This window comes from Rhinolophus ferrumequinum, chromosome 9 (genome assembly GCF_004115265.2).
Source record: "Rhinolophus ferrumequinum isolate MPI-CBG mRhiFer1 chromosome 9, mRhiFer1_v1.p, whole genome shotgun sequence".
NCBI classification, from domain to species: domain Eukaryota; kingdom Metazoa; phylum Chordata; class Mammalia; order Chiroptera; family Rhinolophidae; genus Rhinolophus; species Rhinolophus ferrumequinum.
The window spans coordinates 45,240,409-45,261,651 of record NC_046292.1 but is presented as its reverse complement, the minus strand read 5'-3'; the positions used below and the strand labels follow the sequence as shown (position 1 = coordinate 45,261,651).

The 21,243-nt window shown below is 34.6% G+C and overlaps 1 protein-coding gene across 4 annotated transcripts in view; it reads right to left on the bottom strand.

Annotated features, from left to right (window-relative positions):
• The window catches only part of PATJ (PATJ crumbs cell polarity complex component), a 296,757-nt gene that overhangs the window by 148,749 nt on the left and 126,765 nt on the right, over nt 1-21,243 (bottom strand). For all 4 annotated transcript variants that reach the window (XM_033115510.1, XM_033115513.1, XM_033115512.1 and 1 more), the window contains exon 27: nt 14,959-15,055. In XM_033115510.1, coding sequence (XP_032971401.1) covers nt 14,959-15,055 — 97 coding nt within the window. The remainder of the gene's footprint in view (nt 1-14,958; nt 15,056-21,243) is intronic.

The window sequence follows — 21,243 nt, the reverse complement described above, 5'->3', positions numbered from 1 at the left end:
ATATATATTCAATTGAATATATTCAAATATATATAATTTATAATGATATATAACTTAAGAGAGAGAGACTTATAAAACATTGTTCCTATTTATGTTTCCTCAAAGACAAATATTTATTACAGCATTATGGCATTATATATGTGGTAATAAGAGCATATCTGGGGATCCCTGCCCTCACACTGTTTCCAGTCTTGCTCTAACTGAAGCAAAGAAATTAATGCTTGACTAGTAATGGAGAGAGAGAATCATGAGACTAAATACATATGGATCATTAAGTGACTTTTTTTTCCCCCAAAGGTACTCCTTTAATTATAATTCAAGGAAGAAATCATTGTCTTCAATTATTGTGGCTGTCGTCGTCCTATGTCATTTCAGGTGTGATTTATCTGTCTTACCTTCTAAATGAGAAAATGTTGTCTTGTATTTGTACACTGTCCGATTCTATAGTTTCACGGATAATTTAACAAAATTGCTCTATGTATTATTTTTCTGTGAGTATAATGTTCTATTTTAACATCTGTAAATACTTCAGAACCTCCTTCTTTTCTCAAACTCCCACTGTGGAGTTACTGTTTATATCACAAAAACTTTACAATCTCTATATTCATGTACTGTAAATGGTGACATGATCTGCTTAGAAACAAACTTAACAAATATACTATGAAGATTAAAAAGGAAATGACACCACAGTTAAAAAAAAAAGAAATTAACGAATGATTAACAATGGAGAAAGAGAACCATGGGACTAAATACATGAGTCATTAGGTGACATTTCTTCCCAAAGCGACACATAATTCAAGGAAATAGAAGAGCCCTAGATAGAATTCCAAAGTAGAGGATGTTTATCAACAGTATCCCAAGCCTTAATAATCTTTGTTGTTTCTTTATTCAGTGGGAACTCTTTATCTTCCCCAAAGTGCTCAGTGCCCTCATCTCTCCTCATTCAAAAAAATAAATAAATGAAAAGACTTTTTCTACATCAGTTCAAAGAACATTTATTGAGCATCTACAATGACCTAAGCTTTGAGATAAAGGAGACTAACACCTACACACCTAATCTCAACACAACACTGTGAGCTCATTAAGAGCCATATTCACATGGGGTGGGGGGTGATTATTGAAGCACAAACTAAAAGAAGTAAGAGCACAGACATATGATGAAAGTTATAGACTCCACAGGGAATGGGAAGCTGGTTTTTGTAGGTTCTGTGATCTGGGAAAGCACAGATTATCTATCCGCCAAAGCGACTCCTATTGAAAAACAATCAAAACGGGACTAAACAACCTGTAAATAATTATGCTGCATAAATGTGCCTTGGCAATCAATCAAATCCAATGTCTGTCATTTGAGGAACCAAAGCATTTAACTTAATTTTGCACAAAAGCAGAGAGTTGTTTTCAGAGATTTCACATGGCACAGATGAGCAGCATTAACCAATATAATTTTGTTTGTTACTAGACTATCACTATGGTACATATTTTATCCCTGCAGGTATATCAAAACATTTCCAAGAAACATCAGATTTCCAACCAAACACTTAGATGGGAAGCTCGTAAAATGTCCATTAAATATAATTTTTTTTTAAACCTTTTATATCTCATGATTTTTTTGCTTTCTGAAGCTGAAAGGGGCTACTTTCTCATTCCCAGCATGCTCTTCTGTGCTGGCTTCTGAAATACTCGAGAGCAGATATTGAAAACCTGAAGCAGGTACAAGCAACACTGAGCCAAAACCCAATGCAATTAAAAACATTTACCAAAATGCTACTACATTTCCATCTCACCCGGGAAGAACACAAACATACTGAGTCACTCAAAATGTGATTTTTTAAAAACTTCATCTAAACATCTGATTAACCTGAGATACTCACCCCTTCTCTTCTCGTTAACATCAGGAGACTTGCTATTTCTTCTCTAAATGCAAACATTTTTCAGAAATGGGAGAGAAATTTGTTTACATTGAGAAGCCTGATTCACGCTGTGCGGTGTGTGTGCCATGGTGAGGTGTACCCTGAAAGCTAAGGGCACGCCTCCATTACTGTATTTTTCCCCAATTCAGCTTCATTTGGTTTGTGACTTTTTTTTTTCAATTGGAACTTTCAATATAAAAATGTGGTTTGCTGAAGAATACAATGAACATTTTTCAGAATTTGGAGCTTCAGCATCTTTTTTTTTTTTTGAATTCGAATTACATGTCTATTTGCCCAGTTACTGAAAAGGAGGATCCTAATCAGTTTGTCTTTGACAATGGAATGGATTGTTTGAGAAAATCCTTGAAAATGTGCAAAGTTAAAACTTTTAAAAGTACGGGCTTTCAAGTCATCTAGACGTCATCTACAAAATAATGAGACTAAGTACTCAAAAAAAGAAATGAAACTATAACTTTTATTTTAATGTTCGGAAATGCAGTCTCCATGGGTTAGCTACCACTATCATTTCCATTTCAGAAAATAGTAAATTCTTGAGCTTTAAGTTTTAGAATTCTTGCTCCTCTAAAATCTGATCTTACTTTGTCTGTTCTGCTTTCCTGCTAGTATCCTGCACGTATCCCCTCTTGGTACCGGTCATCTTTGTCCTTTCCCTCCTATATTCCTGGCTTGTAACATTTCTTTGCCTTTTCGTGGACTCTTATGTCTGGAGCTGCTATACTCTTGCCAATCCTACCAACTTCTCCAGCACAGTCTTTTCTAGAGGGTCTTCCAATGCATTTACACCTATACACATTTTCTCTTGTTAGGAAGATTATAAACTTCCTGAGGGCAGAAATAACACTAGTGTATTTCTCCCCTTAGGCTTGGGACTGTAGTAGGCTTCAAAAATTTTTAAGGTTAGATTATCATAGAAACTGAGGTTATGTCATACTTCCACCAACCCATGGAAAAACCACTCTAAGCTTTCTATAAAGAGTTTTACTACCTATAAAATAGGAATAATAAGACTAATTTCTTGGGACGGATATATTCATAATATACAATATGAATTCTTCACGCTATGCAAGAATTTTAGTCGTGGCATATTATAAATGTAAAGAAAAAAGAGATAAATATGAGTATTTTTTTAAATACAGAATTATCTAAATAAGAAAATATAATAGAAACCTAAGAGCAATATTTCTTACCTTACCTCCCCATTGCAGTCACCACAAAAAGAGGTAGTCACTATAAGAAATATAGTTTTGATATGCTACCTCCCTAATTGAAATTAGAATACTTTCTCTTTATTGAACATTGGATGAACTAAAATTATAAGTGTTTAACCTACATTTGTACACATAAACTTGAAATATTTTAAAGCGACTTAAAAACCACTGATCTCAAAGCAGGACAAACCCATTTAAAATAACATTTCCAAGCAGTGGAAAGTATGTAGTAAACTCTCTGTAGAGTGAGGCCTCACCCTTTATTTATAATCTTAAGTATAACTTTTTGTAAAATATACCAATAAGAATTCCAACCTAAACATAATTTTGCAGGCGTGACTCTGCAAAGCACAAACTAAGCTTTTGTCAAATGTATTCATTAAAGGTTAATTTTTTTTAAAGCAATCTTCAAATATACTGCTTGAATGTGAAAAAAATATGTATGCCAAAAGAAACATAAAATAGAAAGATGCTGTTAAAATTAACTGAATACAGAGCAGTGAACATAATATAAAGACTATTATAAAGCATTAAAATACTTTGAAGCTAAATATGTATATATATACATAGAAACCTTTAATAAATGCTCTATACATTTGTTATGAAAATCATGAACAATTAATCCTGAGCAAGAACACTGGAAAAGTAAGTTATATATAATACATAAATACATGTCTACTTATGAGACACATTTATGGCTAATAACTTCTTTTAAAAGCTGAGTTTACATATTATTTGAATAAAATGCAAAAGAGAGAAATTCCTACTGACTAGATATACTCTATTCAATTTCTGGAAAACCCACTGTGGGGATTCCTGAGGGTTCTACTGGGGTTTATGAAGCCTACGCAGTGGCAACTTCAAGATGGTGAAATAAAGATTAAGGAATTAGAGGTTAAGGCAAGTTACAACAAGGAGACTAAAGCACACATGTATTTTTAATCTGCAGAAATCTATTTTAAAAATCAAGAAGCTTCTTGGAACACAAGGAAGAAGAACAAATTGCTGTAAGAGGTCTGAAGAAAAGCAGGTAGGGTCCACAAATATGCAGGATCATTCCTATAGTTGCCTTGTCAATACAAGTCTGAGTTGAAAAGATGACAGACAATTGAAAGCAATTCCAACTACAGAAGGGAAACTAACACAATATGGACAGTTGTCACCACAGGAAATCTGTGACGCATCCATTTAAGAGCTATAACATTTTTTATACATCAAAATCACAAAACTGGATACTAGATAGCTCAGGACTCCAACAGTAAGATTTTTAGAAATTCTATTTTAGGCAAAAGAAAAGTTCTTGCTCAATTATTTTGACAGCATAGTCAGGAATAAGGTTTGCTGGCTTAAATCAGGAATGCAGCATATATCCTGCTGTTGCAGTAGAAATAACCTAATTTGCATGTGCACTGCAGAAAATGAAAAGAAACATTATAATGTGATGTTGAACTCTTTTGAGTTTACAGTTGCCTCCCTTAGGCTATCATGCCTAGCAATAAGACCCTTATTATGTCTAAATAGTCTATATCTTGCTTAGATAAAAAAAAAACAACACGAAAACCTCTGATGTTAATAAATTGTCTTTAAGTCAGACAAAAGCATACACTAAAGAGAGTAATTTATTGCATGAAATTATATTACCAATCTAGGAATGATTTCAAGAACCATATGTTAACAAGGAAGTTTTTGATAATACTTCCAAGTGCTGAGTGCCCCTCCCCCAGTGAATTTGAATGTGTAGGTTTTAGATGAATGGGACCTCAATCACAATTAGCAAATAATATTTACGATGCTACTCTACAATTTAGAAAAAGCAGGCTTTTGTTTACTACTATGATTCCTTAATGACATTCTGCTTTCATCTACCACAAAACGCTGAATGGTCAGTATCTTAAATTAACCAGAATAACCTTGTTCTAAAGTAAATCATCCTCCTGTTTGATTACAGCAATGGAACAAATAACAATAATAATAAATGTCCCGGAGATCAACTTCTCAATTACAATTCTGAAAAGAGAGGCTACTGCATGAACACAATGTTAAGAATTTTGGCACTGAAACTACTAGTATATTCTTGACAGTCTGATAAACTACTTCTACTTTTCAAAAACATTATAGGGCCGATTCCAGCTACAACACAGATGGAAAGGAAATTTTTAAAGGTTTGTTCTAACATACAATTGCCTTGCACATGCATATCTACCATCACTCTCTCACTTAAGATAAATGCCTTAGCTTATTATTGTTCAAACCTTTCAAACAACATTCTACACCATCATTAAAACAGTTTAAGATTGCATTCCAAAAAAACCCCTGATCACAGAGGCAGGTATCTTACCTGGGAAACCCCCTTGGACCATTGCTGTACCAGTGTTCCCTTCAGGGTATCTGCATTCCTGTTAAACATTCAATGCTGGAAGCAGCTCAAGTCCTCACCACAGACTGTCCTCTCTCTTTTGTCGACCTTGGGCCTATTTTTTCCCCCCTCAGATTTTATTCTATGTAAGGCCAAGTTGTCAGTCTATTTCTATCCTGAGAAGCAATCAATTAAGCTAATTTCAAGCTACCCCTCAAGCTAACAGTCACATCTGCCAGTAGGTGAAAGCTGCCTGGAAAAGTATGCCGGGAGAAGCAAAATCCCCGGTTTCCAACATCTGACCCTCAGATGCTTCACGCTGCCGACTGTGGCACTCAGTTACCCGGCTCGCATCAGGATAATAGCTCTATTCCAGAGCAGGAGGCAATATAAACACAACCAGTTATTTGCTGGCCAGCTTCAATTAATATCATTTTAATGACCCAGTTTTCCTGCTGAGAAATACTTCATCAAATTAGTTGCATCTTTCTGATGCGGATGAAAAGGAAACAGCAGTTGATTGAGCCTGTCCGAAGTGAGTGGCAACAGTCATCAACTTACTCCCCCCGTGCTGCTCACAGCATTCAATCATTTTTATAACAAAGAAACTGGTGAACCACATTGAACATGTGGCATCCCCTAGCGAGATTCATTTGTGTCTCAGTAACATTCTAAACATGCAGTAAAGATTCTCTTTAAGCTTCTATTTAAGCCGTCAAGTCTTCAAGTTAGATTTTTTTGGGGGGGGGGGGAATTTATGAAAAAAACCCAAAAGCTTCAGAGAAATCACTAGAGAAATAGTTGAGGTTTCTTAAACTTCACTTAAAATGCTACATGGCACCCCCTCCGCCACCCCACCTCCAGCACACATGAATATATATATTCATATAACCAGCTGCAGTTACTTCAGAATTATCCTTCTATCCATTACTACAGTATCTTCTGACCTTTCTTTGTAAAATATAGAATAGTCAGCTCTCCTATCACTGATAATATATAAAAAAGTCAAGATCATTTGAACATAATTTAAATGCTGCTCAAAAGGCCTTAATACAATTTTTTGTTTATAGTTACAATAAATGCATACAAATTATACTAAGGGTTGATGCTTTGGAAGTTTTCAGAATAACAAACCCAGTAAAATAGAGAGCAGTGTTCACCGGTCTCCAATTACAGGGCTAGGAAAACAATTCTACTTACTTTACTTAATTATAAAGATGAAAAAAAGGATAATTAACTATAGGAAATAAAAAAGAATTTACATAAAATTTAAAACTTAAATATTAGCCTTTATTTTTTAACCATTCTCCTATTTTGTACTGTTAAAAAAGAAAAAAGGAGACAGGAAATAAATTCATGTATTTAGTAAAATGAACATGGAAACACTGCTAGAAGCCACTAATGAATGCTGTTTATTTGAGGTGAGCATTCTTTTTTATGGAGGGCACAGCTCACAGTGGCCCATATGGGGATCGAACTGGCAATGTTGGTATTATTAGCATCATGCGCTAACCAACTGAGCTAACCGGCCACCCCTGAGGTGAGCGCTCTTAACATTCTTTAAATCCTCGGTAATAATTGCTGTTGATTGTAGTGACATCTATTGGCAAGGTAGAGTTCAACTACAGAGTCCACAATTGAATAAACAAAAGAAAATTTTAAACCAAAAATCCTACTAGTTGCTCAGTAAATTTTTATCAGTCATGAGTCTACTTCATGTTGAAAATTGGCATGGCACACAAAGAGGGCATTGACAGGGGAGCCTGAATGTGGCCCTGAGTACCAAATGAGACCTAGATTCCAGTGCTGAGCTCAACAGTAACCAATTTTGTGACCCTGGGCAAATGAACTGCTCTGGATCTTAGGATTCTTGACTGCAAAATCAGTCCGACTGGATGAGCTTGAAGGTTCTCAAATTCCATCATCATCAAGGAAGACATTAAGATACTTTTATTCCCTTCTTTAAGGTAATTGGCTATTTGATTGCCCTCCTCCTTTAACATAGACCATTTCATAATACGTTTAAGTGTCCTTAAAAATGTGGTTCTTCAATTTTTAAGTAATTATAACAGTTTTATTTGGTGTAAATTCACCTATTGGAAAGCACACAATCCAATAATTTTTAGTCAATTTATGGAGATGTACAACAGTCACCACAATCCAGTTTTAGAATATTTTCACCGCCCTAACAATTTCTATCAAGCCCAAACTCAACCCCAGCTCTAGGCAACCACTGACCTGTTTTCTATCTCTATGAATTTGTTTTTTATGGACATTCTATATAAATGGAATCATACAGTATGATTTTTTGCATCAGGCTTCCTTTACTTTACATAATGAGCATGTATCAGTATCCTGCCCCTTTTCATTGCTGAATAGTATTTCATTGTAAAGGCTACACAACATTTTGTTTATCTAGTATACAACATTTGGCTATTTCCAGTTTTTGGCTATTGTGAATATGGCTGCTATGAATATTCATGCAAGTGTTTTTGAGTGGACATATATTTTCATTTCTCTCGGGTATATGCCTAGAAGTAGAATTGCTGGGTTGTATGGTAAACTTATGTTTAACTTTTTAAGAAACTAGCAAACTGTTTTCCAAAGTGGCTGTAACATTTCACAATCCCACCAGCAGTGTACAAGGGTTCTAGTTGGATGCTTACCTTTTTTATTAAAATCATTCTAGTGGATGCATAATGGTTTTAATTTGCACTTCCGTAATAATTAATAATGTTGAGCATTTTCGTGTATTTATTATCCATTTATAGATTCTTTTTGGTAAAATGTCATTTTCCAAGTTCTGCCCATTTTTAAAAATTGGGTTGCTTGTGTTCTTATTATTGAGCTGTAAGATGAAATGCTTTTTTCCCCTTCCATATAAACATATTTTGTTATACAAAACACAAGTGGGTTCAATGAAGTTGAAAGTAGATGTTTTTTCTCAAATGCTTTTGCACTTTTTCAATTAAAACATATTACGGATTCTGCAAAGTTCAGCTTTGGCCTTTAAATTTGAATACCTTCGACTAATTTGGCTTTGGCCTCTGGAAGGCCAACGATCTGAGAGAGAGAGACACTTGAAAATCATTCAGGCACCTCTGAACCAGTGTGGGATTAATGATCCCGGAACAACATGCATTAACAGTAAAAACAAAACTGTGTATTAATGGCAATAATTCAAATGATGCTGACATTTGGATTTACTGTTACTACCTAGGGTAGAATTTTTAATGTAATTTGGAGTGAAAATTTCTTTAGGTGCTTGATATGTTGAAATTCTATCAGTTAACTGAAGCATAAATGTTATTTATGTATTATTACAAGAATAAAATACAAATGATTAAAGATGAGGGTAAAAGTTGATGATTTTTTGTATTAAAACTTTTTTAAGTTTAATAGAAAAATATATTGACAGTTAATGTGAATATTAAGAGAATTAACTCTACAAAGAACATTATAACTTTGTGCATCAACAAATGTTCATAAATATTTAAATACTACAACACAGAATAATAGCGATTCTAAGTTACGTCATACACTTTGTAGGACTGTTCAGCAAACTAGCACTCAGCAAAGTAACCTTTAAAAACTATATTTTTAGTTTTAAAATTCTATTTAGGCCATTAATTTTTCTCAAAAAATTCTCCTGTGTATTCTTCCTACATTGGGAGGAATGAAAAAAAGTCAATTGTCAACCCAACATTTAAATTCCATAGGAAGGAAAAATTACAAAATCATATACAAATACTTCCGTGATAACTCCACCTTTGGTCCAGAGAAAATAAAGAACAGGAAGAGAAAAAGTATCAGAGGAAAATGACGTACATCAAAATATCTTTCTCTTCTAGTGATTGCAATTGAAAGGGAAAGTGTAATAGTATCACCGTAATGGTGATGGGGAGCAGTCCAGTAGTGTTAATGTATTGGTCCTACACAATTATGTTAAATGTAAAAAAAAAAAAAAAAAAAAAAGACAAGTAAAAAAAAATAAATTATAATAATTTTTGTATAAAATTTTAATGTATATAATACTTGTGCTAGAATTTCATTCTGTAATGGCAATATTTGGCAAACTGAAGAATTTTGTATGACTATTAATAATAATAAAGAGTAGTAACTAACATTTCAGGAGTACTTCCTATGTGTCACTTCCTATATAAACATGTTATGTCGCTTCTCATCTCTCACATCCACCCAGTGAAAGGAGCACTATTATTATCTCCATCTTACAAATGAGGAAACTAAAGGAAAAGCGATGCAACGTTTTCCAGGAAATGGCTAGAAGTGCTTAGAGATTAAGTGACTCAATTAAGGCTATATAACATATAGCATATATCTATCATTCTAATTGCTATTAGTAAAAAATGCTGCAGTAAACATCTTTGTAGGTATATGTACACATATATATACACATGTATTCACATGGGCAATGAATTCTTTAGGCTATCTCACTGGAAGTTGAATTATTCAGTCAAAGTACATGCACATGAACATTTTTTATACATGCTGCCAAATGGGTCTACAGAAAGAGGTACATGAATTTGTATTCCCACCAACAGTATATGAGAATTGCTATTTTTCTACAACCTTCCCAACAATGAGAAATATTAATTTTTTAAATCTTAAGTAATCTAACAGGCCAAAAAAATCTGATGTTTTATTAATTCCCATTTCTCTCATTACTAGTGAGGCTGAACATATCTTTTGTAATTGTTGCCCTAATCTATGTCTTTGGTTTGGTACTGTCTGTACTTGCTTGCCTTTCTATTGTTGTGCATGTCAGTTTCTTCTGATGATATACTATGTATTTATGTCTGTATATGTACATAGTTTTTAATTTGTATATAAGCAAACTTATGACTATTTTTCTTTATAGTGTTAGTATAATAATATGAAAGGCCTTTCCCTGTACCAAATTTATATTTTTAATAATTTCATTTAGACTTTTTACAGTATTTTTATGGCTTCAGTTTTTAGAAGTAAAAGATTCTTTTGGAGTTAATGTGTAATTTTTGGTAAGAGGTGGAGAGCCCTACATTTTCTCCCCAAATCATTACATATCCCATCATTTACTGAATAATCTATCCAGTTTCTACTATTTCAAAAAAAAAAAATTTCTGTGTGTGTTTAAAATCTAAATAGACACCCGGGTCTATTTCTAGACCAAATACTAAACTGATTTAATTCCTGCAGTTTTGAATAATGTTTCTAATCAGAAGTGCTACTGGCACTCTGCGAAGGATAATTTTTCATTGTACGGGACTATCCCATACAATGCAGTACCCTAGACACCCCAATTAATACATGACAATAGAACCCCCCATCCATTTAGACCAGGAGACATTTGGCAATGTGTGGAGACAGTTTTGTTTTTCACAACTGGGATGGGAAAGAGTGCTACTGGCACCCAGTGGGTGGAGACCGGGGACGCGATTAAATATCCTACAGCACAAAGGACAACCTCCCACAACAAAGAAGTATCTGGGGAAAATGGTACTAGTGCCAAGGTTATAAAAAGCTGATTAAGACAACCAAAACACTCCCACTCGTTTCTAATAGCTCCAGATTGAGTCTGAAAACCTCCAGTTTAGAATATGTTTGGATACCAGGGGACACTGTCCAAAACTGCCAAGCGTTTCATTTCCAAATCATTTTCCAAATTCTCATATTTTAAAAAAAGCCTATATACACTTAGGATTTGGATTCAAATTACCTTAAATGTATAGACTGATTTAGAAATAATTAAAATCTATGACATAGTATTCCAATCAAGAGAATAATGTATCTCTATTCCCCCCTCCAAATCTTTTTAAATAAAGTTCCATAGTTTTCTTTAAAAAATAAAGTATAGGGGTTGTTAACCTGCGGTTCGTGAAATTTTTTTTCCCCGTGAATTCGTAAATGGGCTTCAGAACTTTCACTAAATAGGCAAAATAATGCCTATTTAAAATGGTGTGCGTGTGTGTGTGTGAGTGTGTGTGTACATGCGTGTGCATGAGTAACAATGTTTCTGTGTATCTGTATACATTTTTCTGGGGAGTGGGGTTATAGCTTTCATCACATTGCCAAAGAGTAATGCCTTAAATAGTTATGGGTCATTGCCTGAGTTTTACATTTCTAATTGTATTATTTCTAGATATCTTCTACTTTTTCTGTTATTGCTCTTAGTAAATTTTTGTCATATTTTCCAAGTAGATAATACTGATTAGATTTTTTTCATATGTGCAACTCATTATAGCCTTACTTAATGTTGACAAAGATTTGAATTTTTGAGATTAACAATTGTACCATCTGTAAATAATTTTTTCTCTTCCTTTCTGGGTTTTTTTTTTGGGGGGTGGGGTGAGCTGAACGTCTTGCTAAATACTTGAGGATAACAGAACTTAAAGGTTTAGTGGGAAAGATAGATAGCACTTAACAAGATGTAATCATTTATGTGTTTATGCGTGTGTGTGTTAGTATGCATCGATACTTGGTTGTTAAGCAAAATACATGTCACTGTGAAACACAAGAAGACTACATAAGCCAGCTGCTTGCACGTCTGCTTCCTTCTTGTCATTAGGTCTTATCTTGGCCTTTCTTACCCATTCTACTTAGTGTTGACCCCTCCAAGGCATTTATTCTCATATCTTGTTTCATTTTAGTTATTTATACTACTAATCAATATTTAAACTATCTTATTGCTTTTCATCTTTTTCCTCCTCTAGAATATCAGGTGTTGAGAGATCTTGTTCCCGGATGTGTTTCCGACACCTAGGCCAGTGTCTGCCCACCGATAATATCTAGTCAACAAACATTTCTTGGCAGGATTAACTTAATAAATAAATAACTTACCAAAGCTCACCTAAGTTAGATTTGAACTACATTTCAAAATCATGTGTATCTCATGTCTGTAATCTCTCTAATACAATCACCACTTGCCGGTGGACCTACTGTTTGGATTCCAGCCATCCACTTCATAGTCCTAGACCACAGGAAAGTTACGTAATCACGTTTTAACCATTGTAAAAAGAAATCTCAGTTTGGGAACAATAAGAGTCTGATAAAACAGTGAACCAATTTACTTTTGTTTTTGGAAGGATAAGCAGAGTAGTTACTCAATAAAAATTCAGGAACAAAGAAGAAGCCATGGGATTCAAAAAGAAATATAGAAAAGCTGGAATCTTTAGGTTCATCTACATTTAAAATATGAACCATCTAATACAGTTCAAACTCTTCTGGAGAGGTTATCAGTAAATTCAATGGGAAGTTAAATGGGAAGGGAAATGTACATTGGGAAGGCAAAAACTGGGGAGCAAAATGAATGGGGAGGAAAATCATATTCACAGTCCAAGTAGGTTTGCTGGAAAAATCTGTGAAATGTTATAGTTAGAAGATGACTTAGACATTAGAAGTCTTCTTCTGCATTGAGTGTAAATCAGCGTCCTTCCTGAACCCCACTAATGCCGTGAACGTCTCTACGTACATGTGCGAATATACATGTACACATGGTCTTGGAAGTTTGGGTGGGTGCTGCTGCTCTGTCTCTCTGAGGGCATCAAAGTAATATTCACTAGATAACCCCCAATCACTTTGAACCTACTTCTGCAACCACAGTGGGTTTTAAGTAATGGGAAGTACAGGATCTGGGTGGAGTCAGAGTGCCTACCTAGATTGAAACTCCATTTCCACTGTTTACTAGCTGTGTAAGTTTGGACATATTCCTGAAATTCTCTGAACCTTCGTTTCTGTATCTGTATAATTAGAGACCTCACAAAGTTAGTAGGTTGATTGAGTTAATACTGTATGTGAAGACCTGGCTCATGGAAACCAGAGTGTTTACTAGGTATCACAATCCTTATACTAAGCTTTTACATGTTTCTCTCCTCTAATTCTCACAACAATCCTATGAGGCAAGTTATAATAAGACATCCCTTCCCCTTTATAGCTAAGAAAGTGTGATGCAGGAAGAGGTTAAGTAACTGATCCATGAATTCAGAAGTAAGTAGTAGAACCAGGATTAGAACATAGGCTTAGACATGTGCCTACATCAGGTTTCCTAACAATATGTGTATATGGGCATTCTAGCATCCCAGAAATTATGAATAATCAAGAAGCTATCTCCACTCCAAACAAGGGATTATATTACATATGTACACACACATCTCAATCGTGTCCATCAGTTGTCGTTCTGCAGAAGAGGTTGAAAACCAAGGCCTACAGTACATTTATCACAATTTGTTCCCATGCCTTTGTATCCTCCCTTCCAGGCCAGGGACCCCACCAAAAACAAGGGAGTTATGTTTTATTCATTTCATAGCAACTCACTTAACACTGTTCGTGAAAAGCAGGGAGCTTTCAACAAGATTTGTTGAATAAATAAAAAAAATAATGCATAAGGAAGGGCTCTGTAAAATCACAAAGTACAAATCAAGCTTTTATAAACTCAACTAAATTATTATAAACTTACATTTATATTTTTATCGATACATTTATTATTATAGTTAGAAAAATATAAAGCTAAAAAGCCAACTTAATCGTAATTATTAACAATAATAAGAGCTGTAATACTTGTTGAAGATTCACTATACGGCAGGCTAAAGGCCTTATTGCCTTATTTTAATTCTCAACACAACTCTGTGAAGTACCCTGATTTTCATAGAAGAGGGTATGCTTTAAATCACACATTAGGAAATGCAACTCTTTCAATTTCTGTATCAAACTACTTTTCTGTATATAAAAAACATTTTTTAAAGAAAGCTATACAGTATTTATATACATATATTTCACAAACCAAAAAAATCACCCACTTAAATATATAATCCTGTGGGTTTTAGTATATTCACAAATTATGCAATCATCATCACAATCTAATTTTAGAACATTTTCATCACGCCCAAAAGAAATTCCACACATACAATCAGATCTAACTACATATACTTTACATGCATGAAATAAACACAAATTCTTTTAAATAAAGCCTCCATTAAATATATGTATGAAGTATATTTGAAACAGCTAATGCAGAAGAAAACCATGAAAGGAATTCTAAACAAGAAAATACAACTTGGTGGGGCTTCTGTAATTTTGCATTAACAACAGCACCACCCATGTGAGTAGGGTAAGTAATTAAAGAGCTGATATCCCGTTCAGATTATTGTGGGTCAAACTGCAATTTCAAGGACTTCTTAGCATTTCTGCATTCACAACTAAATACTAAGAGTAGCATGGAATGTAGATGAAATAATGTACAGCCCAGTTGCCTTTAATATTCAATCTAATATTATATTAATGTCAAAGAGAGAAGCTTAGGAAAATAAAGTTACGATAGCTAAGGATATGTAAATTTTCTCTTTCAGCATGATAGGTTCATGCACATTTTCTAAGAACCCAGAGCATTGTATTTGATAATTTACAACATTCATTAAACCACAATTTAATAAATTCTGCATCCACTGCAAATAATGTAAAAGGAACTCACGGTTGGTAAATGCATATTCTTCTTCATTTTCACTGTCCTCAGATGGAGCTTTATAAGGAGGTGGCAGTTTCATTGGCGGTGGAGCAGATCCTTGTCTCTGAAAATGCAAAATTTGAGAGAAGGGTTAATTGCCTTTGCACAATCCTCTTCCTCAATGACAAAGAGGATAAAAAGATAATCTATAAATATTTTGACTGTATCCAACTTCAGTCATATCACGAGGATTGTAAAACTTGCAACTTATTTTCTTATGTTTATGTTATTATGTAAAAGTAACTGTGTAATATAAACACACCAAAACAGAAAACAGGAATTCAAAAAGCACAGCATTTAAGATTATTGATCTACCCAGAAGAATGCATTTCTTTCCCCAGTTAGAAAGCCAATATGTATTTTCTTTACACTGTTAAAACTTAATTTTCTTTGTTATTAACCAAGTTATTCAAATGAAAGACATCTCAAAATTAAATCTAAACATAAAAACTATCCACTGTATCAATTCTACAATTATTTAAACTTTTTATTCAATTGTAGAAGATACAGATTTCATTCTTAAAAACATACTTGAAATGAAATACCAAGATTTTAAAGTTTTAAAAAAGAAAGACATCTTTATGATGAGTATGTTTTGTATTTCTGTATAAGTATTCTTTAAATTCACACACCAAATGACACAACCCACCAATATTTGGTTCAAATACTTAATTAAAGCAGAACAAAACTTTACGATCAGATTACCTTCACAGAAGGTCTTCTTGAACGCAGCCAGAAATAAAACATGCCAAACTTGACGGAGAGATCCAAGCTGCTAAAGAATATATACCCAATATACCCGATATACCCAAATACTCTACAAATTGCAAAACAATTGGATTTAAGATTTGTTTTGCTACAGAAATTCAACAAAGTACATTTAAGTATGATTTATATGACAAAACCACTAATGGCAGGATACACTTCAGTAAATGGGCAATGACTGGGCCATTACAGAAAGCAGGCCTGTAATAAATTCCTCCAAAATGGAGAACACTATTTAGGATCCTCAAAGGAAAACACACACTCAGATTTATTTAAGATAGTGTCTAACCAAAGCAGTACTTCATATATATGCAGAAAATTTAAAACTTGATAAAATTTAAGAATGATGAAAGAAGAGAAGATGCCAAGTATGAAATGCTTATTAAGCAACAAAAGAATATAGAAATATGATCACAGCGCCTTTTTAATTCTTGCTTGAAAAAAGTTAAAAGTGAGTTAAGTGAAGAGTATAAAAGGCAAATGAATTCTCTTCAGTAAACCTATTCCTCAGAACTAGATTATTCTAGGTCAAAAACAATATTCAGAGTAAGGGCAACCAGCTTTTAACATAATACTAAGAGAGATGAATTCTTTAATTCATGTTTCTTATATTGAAGGGGAAATTATTTGCACAACTGATTTATTTAATTAACTCTACAAACACTCTCGAGAATAATATTGGATAAGCATGTCTTGGTCTCCTTATAGTTTGCATGTGAGTTGCCAAATACCTGGGGCATCTTTCTACCGCACATGAAAGAAGAGTGTGTAAGGCAGGGTAAGGCTCTCCCTTTGACAATGAAGGCTAGAGCTAGGTATATATACAAAGAGGCCAGATCAATATAATCTCCACGAGGGCAACACAAATAGTGTGGTATCCTCAGCTCCAGGAACAGTGCCTGGTGCAAAGAAGGCCTTCCTTAAATATTTGCTGAACGAGTAAATAACCAGTTGTCACTCATGCTGCTTAGGTCCCCTGACATACTAACTTTTAGAAAAACGACAACAATGCAAATGGTTCTTGTCCAATAGCACTGCATATTAATTCTGTCTGGTAGAGTTGCAAATTATTTTAGTCCTGTAGAAAGGATAACTCCAAAGGTTACAGTTTTATAGCCCTGTAAGGAGACATGAATCAATTTTGAATCTTACTTAAGCATTCTTTCTTTCAGTGACGGGGAAAATACCTTAAAATAGTTCCCTGCCACATGGAACTGACCTAAAATGGTAGCCCGAATGGAGAGAGAGGTCCCCAGCCTAAGCCCCAGCCCACTTCCGCATAACCCCCTCCAAGCCACACCCCGAGCCAATCACCAGACGACAGCTACCCCTTCCCTGACTCAAGGAAGTCCCCAACCCATAAAAACCTGCTCAAAACCTTGCTAGGGGCTCAGTCTTTTGGGAAGGATCCCATTGAGCCCGCCGGCATAATAAAGCTGACTCTCCTAACTCTCTGAGTGCCACTTGGGTTCTTTCCGGTCTTGGATTCTGCAACATCAGCAACTATAAATACAAGGTCTGACAATTAAGTTTGCGAACTCACCCTAGAAAAAGTGCTATAATATATACCTCATTGCTGAATGTCAATACACTTACCTTTGAGGTACTCCCCTTGGGAAGCTATGCACCAATGCCAGTGTCTAGTCCACCCTTCAAAGCAATTTTGTAACTCTTTTCCTGGAATGGCCATCAGAGCTGTCATATTACCCTTGATGTTCTGAATGTCATCAAAATATCTTCCTTTCAATATTTCCTTTATCTTCAGGTAAAGAAAGAAGTCATTGGGGGCCAGGTCAAGTGAGTAGGGAGGGTGTTCCAAGACAGTTATTTGTTTTCTGGCTAAAAAGTCCCTCACAGATAGTGCCATGTAAGCTGGTGCATTGTTGTGATGCAAGAGCCATGAATTGTTCGCAAAAAGTTCAGGTTTCCGTCTAACTTTTTCACACAGCTTTTTCAGCACTTCCAAATAGTAAACCTGGTTAACTGTTTGTCCAGTTGGTACAAATTCATAATGAATAATCCCTCTGATATCAAAAAAGGTTAGCAACATCGTTTTGACTCTTAATTTGGACTTTTGGTCGTGGAGAATTGGCTGACTTCCATTGTGCACTTTGATGCTTTGCTTCAGGGTCGTATCGACACACCCATGTTTCATCACCAGTGATAACACGGCCCAAAACATCATCTTGCCTCTCCAAAAGGTCTTGGCAAACTTCGACTCTCCTTTGCTTTTGTTCATTGGTGACCTCTGTCAGGACCATTTTTGCACATACATTTCTCATGCCAAGATTTTCAGTAAAGATTATCCTAACTGTTTCTCTCTATCGATGTTTACTTGGTCTGCTATGCTTCTCATAGTCAGCCAACGATTTTGATGCACAATTCAATGAAGTTTTGCAACGTTTTCATCAGTTCTGCTCATTACTGGTTGCCTGACCTTTCTTCATCAGTGACACGTTCTCTCCCCTCAGAAAAACGTTTAATCCATTTGTACACTGCCGCTTTCTTCATGACATTATCCCATAAATTTGGACTAACATGTCCCTGATTTCACTTCCACTCTTGCCAAATTCAACAAGAAATTTAACGTTTGTCCATTGCTCTAATTCAAGCTCAGACATTCTTGCGATGGCACACAAAAACACACGAAGACAATAATGAACACCACTTGTTGACATGAACACAGCTGTGAGACACTGATATACCAAGGTTACAAAACCGTACCTGGCTGTTTGTACAGTGTTGCCAATGTATGTGCACAGTGGCAAGTTCGCAAAATTAATTGTCAGACCTTGTCCTTCACTCTCTTCAATTCTCTCTGAACCAAGCTAACCATCTTGTTAGTCCTCTAATGAGTTAAATAAATACCTGTTATCTGTACATGTTGCATAATTTGATAGGTCATGATTTTATTTTTTTCTTAAATTATATTTTGTCAGTTTTGGAGGGTCCACTGTGATGTTCAAGTCGACTCACCTTCAAGAACCAATTAGATAGTGATGCCTGAGATGTGCGATTCATGAACTGTTTTAATCCCATATACATGATTTCTTGGATCGCATGGTAAACCCCTAATGGCTACAGAACTTTAGTATTTTAACTCTGTTTCTCCATTTTTAAATTTCAAATTCTATGTTTTTGATTCTTATACTAAGCCAAGTTTGGTTCTGATTTGCACTTGGGCTATAAATTTTCCATTAGTGGCAGCTATAAATGGAGTTTGGTTTTTATGGCTTGACAATTTAGTTATATTTCTTGGAATGATGAGGACCTATTATTATTATATATTGGTTATATTGTGACCTATTCTCTATTGGTTGAGAGACGACAGCAAGTGTTTATTCTCTTTTTGTTTTCTTGTTGGTTCTTTGTACAAGAACATGTCGTGGGTACACTGGAAAGAACAGCTTTTGACATACAGATGAGTGGGGTTTTGTGTCTACCCTTGACCTATGGCTAAATTGGAACAGAAGCTGAAATCACTCTATGTATATGAAATTGGGAAAGGCCCTTATCTCTCATTATGATTGTGAAATATTTTCCTGCCATCAGAGGGTATTAATAAATTAGATGTAAGTCTCCTAAAGAATCTCTTTCTGAATGGCTTACAGAGACTAATAAGCATTTTTTAAAATCTAATATTCCCAGAGTTTCCCAGAAAACAGTGAAACTAAACTTATGTTAGATATTCCGGCCTTTTAACTAAAAACAACAACAACAATAATAACCCTTTTCATAGAAACCACTAACTGGAAAGCATTTTTATACAAGAATTCAAATTCACAAAATCAAAGTGATTTGGTAATTTTAATTTGGAAACAGATGTACTTTTTCTCTGATCTCCTTGATCTTATTGATGTGGAGTAAAAAACAAAGGTATATAAAACTATAAAAACATTTATACCAATGTTTCTTGATACCCACATGTCTACGTGCCATGTGTGGATATATAAATAAAAGAATATTGTACATCTTTACATATCATCCTGACTATTATCAGCCAATTCTAAGACCTAGCACAATGTGGAATAATACCAATGGAATGTTATATTATTTGTTGCTGTCAGAAATAATCAAAGAGCAATAAATATATCCTGTAATATACTAGGTGTCATCAGGAGATTCGCAAGAGATCATTTTGACCTTTGCAAAATGACCTTATGAGGTTCCCTTTAGTCCCAGAGTCTAGGATGTCCAGATTTTTCACTTGGAATAGATGTATGTCTTAACACCAACCTTATTGAGGTATAATCTACATAAAATAAAACGTACTCACTTTAGGACTCATTTGAAATACATTTTTATAATGTATTTCACCAACATAATAGTCCCTAAAAGATATAGTCGTATTAAACTTATATTTGAATGCAAATATCCTTGCTATTTATTGAAATTAAATTTGGTTTAATGGAACAGGCCAAAGTTGGTAAGAATCACACACTTTGTCTTTTTGCTTCCTGGGAATATTATGTGGAATTTTCCTGAATTAATTAAATTACCTCATTCTTTAAAGTAATTAACTTAGTAACTAGTTTATTCATCTTGTGTGTTTATTATCTGTGTCCCTACAGACTGATCTCTTTTCTGTTTCCTTGTTGACATTATATCCCCAAATTGTTGCACATTAACTACACACTATAATTTTCCAATAAACAATTGATAAATGTTCAGACTTTAAAATCAGCATATGAAATGACACAATTCCAGTAACAGACTAAATACTCTAAGAAACAGTTCTTAACCACATAAAAATGACAAGATTTCAAAAATGTATGCTTGCAACATGAAACTAAGTACAGAACCACCCATAAATGCCAAAGGACATGTGCCATCCTGGTGTCCTAAAACCACTAATTTTGTTTTGCTTTGAAAATACTTTACTCATTCAACAAGTATGTATTCATTCAAAAAGTTTCTATTAGGTGTCAAGCAGTGTTCTGGGCAATGAGGACAGAGGAATTATGAGACAGAAGAGATGCCTGCCTTCATGGAGCTTATATTCCAGTCCCTTTCAGATGCCACATTTTGTGGCTCTTCATGTCTTGTAGCCAAATTGATTTACAGGAGCAGCCGCTGAATTTTATATTGTTTGCTTTGCCACATTAGGATGCAAGCTCCAGGAGGACAGGAAATTTTTGTTTGTCTTTAAAAGCTTCATTGTAGTATATTGAGATATAATTGACAATGCAAAAACTGCATACATTTTAAAGTGTACAATTTTAATCTGTTACCACAATTGAGATAATGAGCATAACCATGGCCCCCAAAAGTTGCTTTGTGCCTATTTTTAATCCCTCCTTCCAGCCCCTTCCCCTGGCACCCCATTCTCCTGAACTACTAATTTCCTTGGTCACTATAGCTTGTACTTTCTAGATTTTTACATAAATATAATCACACAGTGTCTACTCATTTTTATCTAGTGAGAGCTAGGGATTTAATTAGTCCCAAGCTTCCACTTGAGGTCAAGCAAGATAGGAGGTAGAACTA